Here is a 10,640-nt window from a genome sequence, read left to right as displayed (position 1 = left end):
CACACACACACACACACACACACACACACACACACACACACACACACACACACACACACACACACACGCGCGCGAAACATTTTATTAGAACAAAAGCCAATCAAATGTTTGTTTAATATAATCAAAAAATAATGTTACATTTACAAATATTTAGTATTACTAAATGATAACAGTTTATATTCATTAAATATTTGTAAAAGTAACATTATTTTTGGTTATATTTAATATTTGATTGACATTATTTCATCATACATTTAATAACAATTACCAAACTTTAAGGAGGTCAATCACTACTAAAAAAATGTACCTAAAAAAATGTAACTAAGGTACAGGTGATTGCTAATTATGGCAATACAACATTTTATTGCTAGCATTGCTATTATATTGTTATTAGTGTTATCTTATGTATTGCCATCTATTGCGCGCAATATTACCAAATATTGTTAATGTTTTACTATGTATTACTATGTATTGCTAGCATATTACTAGCATGTTGCTGCTAGTGCTAGCATTGCTTGTTTTATTCCTCTACTATCATAATATACTATCATACATTTCTAAAGAAATGTACTGATTGCGATAGTGGTTGACTCTTCGCCAGACTCTTTTTTCAATGTATAAGGAATAATGAAGATGCTCATAATATATGATCATGCATACTTATTCGAATAATTTCCGTGTCTAATAAATCAGTAATGGTCTCAGGACTTTATGAAGTTAGAATGACTCAATATTATTTACTTTACAAATATTAATATGCAGATCAAAATATCTTATCTCAATGTAGATTGGGAACCTTATGAAGATACAGGAAAAAACATAAAAAATAAAAAATAACGTACTTATTTATTTAAAATCTAAAGTACATAAATATTTAGATCAAACTTGGCAGCATATTGGAATGTCACGAAGGCAGATGCATCTTTTTACAACAGTTGGTATTACTAGTACCAATCATTACAGAAATATAAAGGTTCTATATTACCTGCAGTGCTCATAATATCCGATTCTACCCTATAACGTTTCTGGAAAATGTAAATATTCCTATTATATTATTAGTCTATTATAAATACCTTTAAAATCATAAAATTTCTTTAAAATATTTTTGTGTATCTCTTATCGTTTGAAATATGTTGTACAAAAGTCCGTTCGTTTTAAAGTCCGTTCGTTTCAGAGTATTTTTTAATAAGTATTCTTATTAAAATATTAAAGGAATGTTTCATTTCTTTAATGTTTTAATAAGAATACTTATTAAATTGATGTATATAACATAAAAAACTCATCGAAATAGGAAGAAGAGCGACACTTAGTCTGTTTCCTTATTAAATATAAATATAAATCTAGAAACTTAAATTTCGTAAGAAATTATTTTCAACAAAAGTGACGAAGCTTAATCATCACTTGTACTTCAAGTACGCTAAAATCACGGAATCATTGGGAAGTCCCAACTTGCGGTAATTTAATATTCTTTTTATATCCGAGATATCATGAATTTCAAATAGAATTCGAACTTTTTTTATCCATGTATTTATTAATTTACTTTTATATAAATTAAGTATATATATATAAATTATAAGTATATATAAATTAAGTATATAAATTAATAACGTTGCGATGAGCTTAAATATGAATTATCTAGTGATGTTTAATCTAGGGAATTATCACATAAATAAGTATAATATGTAAATTCGATACATGAACGAAAATAAAATCTCAGCGTAATGCAATTGAGAAAAGAGTCACTTAATTCCATCACTGTTACATCTACCTGGAGGGGGGGGGGGGGGGAAGTAAGAGAGAATGCGAGACCTTGAGAACTCGCTATCGCCCTCGAGCCTTCGTTTACCGGTCACTGGCACTGGACGAAGGCAAAATGAAGAAAGGCTCGGGAATGACCGTGCGGTCAGCCGTGTAACAGGGATAAAGCCAACGTCGACAACGTATCTGCATTCAGTCCATTCTGATAGACCTCTACGACATGGAACGATAAGACAAGATTTTGTCCAAGTGACTTTTCCTGTTTTGACTGCTAGTTTTTTAGTGTGTGCGTTCTATTTCTCAGGCAGAAAGTGCGATATTAGTTCGAACACTCGTATCGTTAAATTTTCTAAATACTTCGATCAAAATATTTATTGCAATTTATTACAATTTTAAGGTATTCATGCAATCTACAAAACACATATTATTACATTATTATATATAATATTATAATAATATACAGAGCGTTTCAGGATTTTAGGAACAAACTTCATGGGATAGTGGAATTCACTAAAAAAAACGATATTGTTAAGAAGTTCGTGTCCTCTCATATATTTTTAAGAATTTATTCGTCAGTTGTATATGTGACGTTTGACGATTCCACAGACTTCTATAAAAAGTCTGTATATAATTCACGTTTTTTTTAAATTATATTTTTACAAGAAAAAAATGGATTAATAAGAAACAGTATAAGTATTTACTTAAAACAACGAAAATGGATTAATATTACACGCTGTCATGCGATCATTTACATACTTCACAACCGCTCTGAATAAAAACATATAAAAAAAACATTGAAGGATACAAATTTCAGTTGTTTCTTTTGGCGAGATCTACTACTTCTGAAATTTATTTCTAATATTCTAAAACACCCTGTACACACACACACACACACACACACACACACACACACACGCGCGCGCGCGCGCGCGCGTATGTACTATCTGCTCGTGCGTGTGTTTGTGTATTTCTCCATATTTTTATATATACCTATATATATATATTTGATTTAAGCGTACAAAAAATATATATATATATAATCACATATATAATAGATATTCTGGATGATCCACTTAAATCATACATTTCAAATCTCGTTTATTTTTGATGCTATAAAAAAAATGTTTCAAATGAAAAATGGAACAGTTTCAAAGGGAACGTATTTTCACGTTACTTTTTTTCTAGATGGAAGCACCGAAAAGATATAAAAGTCATCTATACTTTTTAAAATAAAGTTACATTATTTATTTTAATAAAATTCTTCTAATTATTCTGTATAAAAATATTAAAGTATTGATATCAAAAAACCAATAGTTTACGAGATATTTTATACTTTATTCTGGCACATATTGATAAGAATATATTAAATATCTTGTAAACTATTATTTTTGTTATAATTGTATTACTTTTATGAATGGAATAATGAATTAATTAGTATAAAGAAAACACGTAATTGTTTATTTAAGAAATTATTCATTTTGCATATATTTTTTTTAAAGCAGCTATGTTTTTTATTCTTTACATCAATTGGTTCATCTTATTATTCTTATAATAGAAAATAGTTAATATTGACATAAGTTTCTTAAAGAGACATCTTTTTATTTCTGAGAAATTATTTCACTTTATTATATTATTAGTATTGATAAAAACTTAATATGTTTAAATATTTAAAGAAGCTACAAACTTAAAATTCATATATTTATGACTTGTTTCTATGACAAAATTAGTTAAAATTCTTCAAATATCAAAATGCTTACGATTTTCTTTTGCAAATTACGTATTTTAAATATAGTATTAAATAAAGAATTTCTTTTACATATTTGCAGTTTCCTAAATCAGTTTCATTCATATTTTTTATTTTTTTTATAATACAATTTTAAATTTACAATAAGGATGCAGTAAATCAGTAAAACAAACTATAAGCTAATCTTTAGAGTCTTACGTTATTAGTTAAATCAGAGTCCTATCAGAGCTGAAGGCAATATGTATTTATGAAAAAGTTCTTAAAAGAAGAAACTGTAAGTTACATGTTTGCATCTTGTAGAATAATATAAAGTACGCATATAAATTAATAAAAAATATTTTGTATCAAAAAGAAAAAATTCTTAAAAAAAAACCTTATATGCATTCACTTGTAGGTAGGAAAGAAAAGAATAGAAATATGTTACATTACTGTGTTAATTTTGAGGCTTATTTTTGTTTATCTTATGAACAAGTTAATTATTGCAAAATTGCAAACAGTATTATAAAACTGCTTATTATTTGATAAAAGATACTTCCTTATATTTATATTTATATTTTTATTTTTATTTATATTTATATTTCTAAAGTTTTATTTTTAGTTTTATTTTTAGCTCTTGTTTAAAAAATATTGTCTAACAGCTAATATCTCTCTCTCTCTCTCTCTCTCTCTCTCTCTCTCTCTCTCTCAGGCTTCCTCTATAAATAACAAAAATTATAATTTTTGGAATCTGTAAAACGAGAAACAAATAACTTCGTAGTTCCTAGTTCTTTTTCATTTTGCTTCCTTTCTCTATTTTTATTCTGAAATTATTTTCTTCTAATTTAATTGTACAATAAAATTAATGAAAAAACATATGATAAGTAATTAATATTGTAAATGAAGCGAAAAATAATATTCTGTATTATATTTTGCATGCATTCAGCTTTTCTATCAATTACAAATAAAAAATAAAAATATTTTATACACATCAATTTGTTGATTGTGAACACGTTGAATGCCACGCTGATATTACATGCCTTACCCAAGACATCAATATGAATCTGCTATCATGCGATATATATACATATAATAATATTTACGCATACATTTTATATGTATAAATAAAACTATTTTTATATGTTCTATACTGCATTAATTTCTTTACACTATTATAATAACGATAATAATATTGAAAAATTTAGAAATATCGATATTTATTTGAATTATATGTGTTTCCATTAATTTTGAAACTAAATGCCGATCAAAAAATTTATGCATTAAATGGCATTCAACATGTTAAAGATGAAATATTTAATAAAATCGAAAGCAATATTTATCTTAATACAAATTTAAACTTTTTGAAAACTTTTTGGAAACTTTTTGGCTTAATAATATAAATATATAATTTTCTTATTATAAAATAAAGTCTGGAAATCCTATGTTTGCCAGACAACGATTTATATAAAAAAAGGTTTCTAACAATAATTCTAAACCGACGATTGAATTTCTTATAAAATTTTATATGAATAATCGATAATTTTATAATATGGATAATATGGATAATCGAATTTTAACTTGCACTAAACGAAATCTTAACATCGAATTAAAAAAATACGTAGAAGATAATTATATTTACAGCGATTGTAACATCTATGCGCTAATTGTACTGATAGTCCAAAAATAGACCTAAATGTCTACAAATTTTATTATTTAATACCAATTTGAAATACTCACTTTCTCTCTTGTAATAGAGGTTATGGTTGTGTGTTCCTTAATTGTATGTTTATATTATTAAGTCATCTTCAAAAATTTAAATTTGTTTATACGCAAACATTAAATGCGTGATAAATTCTCTTATTCTGATATTGTTCTTTGAATTTATTAGGATATATTTCAGCTTCAAAATTTGTCTTCTACTCAAAAAATGCATGAAACTTATGAAAACTAATTTAAAATTAAGGACAAGAACTCATTTTCTAAAAATATATATTAATGAAGATCTAATCCCAGTTTACTTACATAGATTCTTGCGCTATGAATGAAATATTTAACAGTGTTCTTTGTTACAAAAAATAAGAAAACTCAAATATAATTTTATCAAGAAATTGTTACATATGGAATTACAAGACGCGTATAAACAATTAACACATTTACAACACAAATTATTTAAAAATTATAGATTAATTAATTGTTCATTACTATAACTATAATATTGGATATAAGTTGTGCTTTTTTTCCATCGTTAAGAATGTTATTTTATAATATAATATAATAAATTATAATATAAATATAATATAATAAATTTCAAGAAAACAATAGAATCAATTAAAATATCAATAATTTACATTTAGTTTAATCTCGTAACATAAAAGATAACGTTAAACTTATTGAATACAATATATATCCGGAAAAAAATTTTTCATACATGAATATGTATATTAATATGTATAAACATGCATAAACATGCAAATATAAACGTGTATAATTATATATGAAATATGTCCATATACATATTCATATTCTTTCTTTTGTAAAATTATTTTTTAGTAATAGAAATAATTATAGTAATGTGAAAACATTAAAAATAATTAAAGGGATAATTTTCGTATTGTTTGTTTTGTAAAAAAAAAGTTTGGAAAAATGTAAAAAAAATTGCTCACATATAATTATGCATAATTTTATATATAATTATACATAATACAAATAATTTTTTTACATTTCTTAAAACTTGATTTTTTCTAAAACAAATAGTATAAAAATTACCTTTTTAATTATTTTTAATATTTTCACATTACTATTATTATTTCTATTATACTAAAAAGTAATTTTTTATAAAAGAAAAAAGGATATATGAACATTTATGAATATATTTCATACATAATTATATATGTTTTATGAATATTTATGTGCGTTTATATATGTTTATACATATTTATACATATTTATGCATAAAAAATTATTATACTGGGTAGTCACCACTAAATCTATCAATAATAATTCTCTAATTCAAAATTTGTTCCCATAAAAAATAAAAAAAATGTCCACATTATTAATTAATAGTAACGACTCAGAAATGAAATATCATATTAATGTTAGCCTTAATAATTTTGATCTTAATTACAATTTAAATAACATTAAATGACAAATGGATCATAATTTTAATAGCATTGATATTCCAGATAACGTTAAACTCGTATTACAACTTGGTCAACGTTTTAACTTAATAGCATTTTCTACCTATAATAACATTATCAATGAAGAAAAAAATCTCAATAGAATTTATTAAGTACATCGATTTAATTAAAATAGATAAAAGAACACGGAATTTAATCAAAAATGATTCATTACCTATTTTAAAAAATACATTACACTAATACAAACAATACAGATAATAAATTAATTAAGGAGGATTTAAAAGCATTGAATAATTCCATCTCTGACCATTCCGATATTCTAATCATCAGGACTGATAAAGGCAATACCGCCATAATATTAGGTTTAAATGATTATAACGATGATTATAACGAAAAAATGCAAAAAAAAATTTTATCAGATCCAGACATGTACATGACTATAAAAAAAGTTCAAAAATACTAAAAAAATGGTGATGAAAATTCGCACATTACTAACAAAATGGCAAATCAAAAAATTTATTGCTCAAGATACTTATAAAAGACTGTATACCTCTGATAGAAAATTGCCTAGGGCTTATGGGCTTATCAAAGTACATAAAGAGGAGATTAAAATCCTTTAAGAGTTGTCAGTTGCATCAGTCCTTTCTTTAATTTATCATCCTTTCTAAAAGACATCATTGAAAAAAGCATGGAAAAAATTTTTGATTATATAAAGAACAGTTTTGATCTTGTAAATAGATTTAATAATATGTAACTGGAACAAAAGTACTAAATCGTGCCCTTTGATGTAATGTCTATGTATACAAATAAGTATGAATTAATATTAGATGTAGTAAAAAGAAATCCATTATTTTTGCATGAAATTGAATAGAAAAATAATGGATTTCTTTTTACTACACCTAATATTAAAGAGTATAGAAAGAAGATAAGACTGTATTTGCAAAAATATCAATGTAATATCAATAAATAAGTTCATAATAGCAGTCAATTATTATGGATCTACTTTTTTCAAATTTAATGACACAATATAATAAACAATTCTTTGGTTTGCCTATGGATTCTCCTCTTTCTCTTATTTTAGCTAATATTGTTTTACAAGACTTCATCAAGACATCATTCGAATATAGTTTACAAAATAAGTTGCCTTGATTGCAAATTTTCATATATCAAGCAGACTAAAAGGAGGCTTAACACTCGCATAAAGGAACATAAATCGGATATCAAAAAGCCTGAAAACAATATCTATAATTTTCCTTCACCAACTTGATTATAATCACAACATTAACTGACATAACGTAACGATTCTTCATTTACAGCAATCATACTTCAGAAGATCAGTCTCAGAGATTACAATATAAAAAGACTAAACTCTGGAATAAACATGCAAAGTGATACAGATCGACATTTCCAGATATCTATATTTGCCCCTAATTAACAAATTCCCTCCCCTATTACAATTCCATCTTACATAAGTATAAAAGATACTGATATTCGGCATAGTATACTTAATATTGTATACTTAATATCTCATTTTCTGTCAAAAAGAATTCCTTTATCATCATATCATTATAATATTTACACAAATATATGTGCATTATACAAAAATTGTGAGGATTTTTGTTCACAAACACAGATATGTTTTAATAATTATATTAATTATTATAATTATAATAATTATATTAATTTATAAGAAATTTTAATCTGTAACAACAATTTTTTTAATAATTAAAAAAATATTTTTTTTATAATAAATTTTTTATTATAAAATGGAATCTGGAAATCCTGTGTTTGCCAGATAACGGTCTATACAAAAAAACATTTCTAACAATAATTCTGCACCAAGACGATTGAATTTCTTATGAAATTTTATATGGATAATCGAATTTTAACTTGCACTTAACAAGATCTTAATCGAATTAAAGAAACACGAAGATAATTATATTTAGAGTGATCTGTGCGCCATTGTATTAATAATGGTTCAAAAGTGATCGAAACGTCTACAAATTTTATTATTTAACATATTAATTTGAAATACATTATTTTCTTTCTTATAATATCTTGAGTTGTGACTATATGCTCCTTAATTGTATGTTACCTTAATATAATTGAGCAAAGTATCTTGCTACATCTTAGATATGCTCTTTTATTTTTATTATGTATTTAGCCATTTACAATCGATAAAGTATTTATTCTTATATAAATCTTTTTAAATATAATTATATAATATAAATATGATATATATATATATATATATATTATAAATAGGAGAAAAGGACTTATATTCAATTAGAATTATAAACATCATAGTTTAAAAGAGAATATAATCTATTACAGATTTTTATAGATTTATTTCTATTTGTCTTAACAAATATTTCATTTATATTTTTCAGTTTTTTTCAAAAATGATCACAAAATCGATACCCGAATGGTTTGCCAATAGAAACATTCTCGTCACTGGAAGTACTGGATTTATGGGAAAAGTTCTAGTCGCCAAATTATTACTAAGTTGCCCTGATATTGGAGATATCTTTTTATTAATTAGAAAAAAGAAATGCTTTGACTCGCATGCAAGGTTGCAGCTCTTACTGCAGGTATGTAACAAGCAAATAACAAGCAATAAATTAATAGAAATGAGACAATATCTCAAAACATTAGAGAAAATAATGTTGTTAAAATTTTGATTTTTTTAAGACGCCAGATTAGCTATATTAGAGGCAAAAATTGACATGCAATAAATTAATTACTAGATAGTTCATGGGACATAAGTCCTCTACTGGATTGCAAGTAATTAATTACTTTTTAAATTAAATTATTGTATATGTTTAATTGACAATTGACTCGCTCATTTCAATTGTCAATTAAACATCTTTTAATTATCTCCGCTTGAATCGAAAAATTTTAATTAAATTTGCTTAAATCAATCGTCAATTGGATGTTCAATTAAATTCGCTTATTTTAATTGTCAATTAAACAGTTTTTAATTATTTTTGTTGGTTTTAATTATTAATTATAAAAATTTTAATTGATAATATGAACAACCTTGGTCTCCTATTTTCAGGATTTTGCGTGGTCTTATTACGTGATTCTGAACAATCTTAAACCATTATATTGAGCACATGCTACAATCTATATGTTAAAAATTAAATATAGTTACTAAAAAATATAGTTACTAAAATCACAATAATTTTTCGTGCTTTGATAATTGCGAAATTATCAATTATTACATAATAATGTATAATATAATATTTTTATGTATATTTCATTTTCAATTGAAAGAATTCCTTTATTTAGTGATAATCTTAAATAATTTTTTATTAACTTTAATTTACTAAGACTTCTTTCACGTGAAGCTATTTTATCGGAATAGTTAAAAACTCTTGCTGCTGTACTTCTAAGTTTGAATATATTAAGTGTACAACTTTGCTTCCGCCGTTTTCCTATAGATGGCTTTAGCGGTAAGTGGTGGTCGAAATAAATAGACATCATATAATAAACTTGGGCATCTGTCAACATAACTCCATAGAAACATTAGTCGATTTGTGTCTGCATCATAAAGTTATTCTCGATTGAAAATGTCAGTTTACGAGCCAAATTCTCATCATTTGCGGGAGGTTTTAATTTTTTGCTTCAATATGAAGAAATCTGCGACTGAGGCTCATCGAATGCTCTCAAATACTTATGGTGAGGCCGCTATTAGTGAAAGAACGTGTCGTGAGTGGTTTCAACGCTTCAAGAACGGTGATTTTATCCAAGGTCATGCTCTGGTGGGACCAGCTCGGCGTAGTGTATTATGAACTGTTAAAACCAAAACCTGAAACAATCATAGGCGATCGATATCGAACGCAATTGATGCGTTTGAGCCGAGCATTGAAAGACAAACGGCCGCAATACAACGAGAGACACGATAAAGTGATTTTGCAGCATGACAATGCTCAACCCCATGTTGCGAAAGTGGTCAAGACATACTTGGAAACGTTGGAATGGGAAGTCCTACCCCACCCGCCGTATTCTCCAGACATTGCTCC

The 10,640-nt window shown here is 25.6% G+C and overlaps 1 protein-coding gene across 1 annotated transcript in view; it reads left to right on the top strand.

Annotated features, from left to right (window-relative positions):
• LOC105620104 (putative fatty acyl-CoA reductase CG5065) overlaps positions 1-10,640 on the top strand; it is a 30,109-nt gene that overhangs the window by 8,241 nt on the left and 11,228 nt on the right. Inside the window, 1 exon segment of the mRNA XM_012201610.1 lies at positions 9,007-9,206. Within this exon segment, the coding sequence (XP_012057000.1) occupies positions 9,007-9,206 (200 nt within the window).

Source organism: Atta cephalotes (assembly GCF_000143395.1).
Source record: "Atta cephalotes unplaced genomic scaffold scaffold00024, whole genome shotgun sequence".
NCBI lineage: Eukaryota > Metazoa > Arthropoda > Insecta > Hymenoptera > Formicidae > Atta > Atta cephalotes.
The sequence above is the reverse complement of the archived record's forward strand: the minus strand, read 5'-3'. Positions and strand labels throughout refer to the sequence as shown.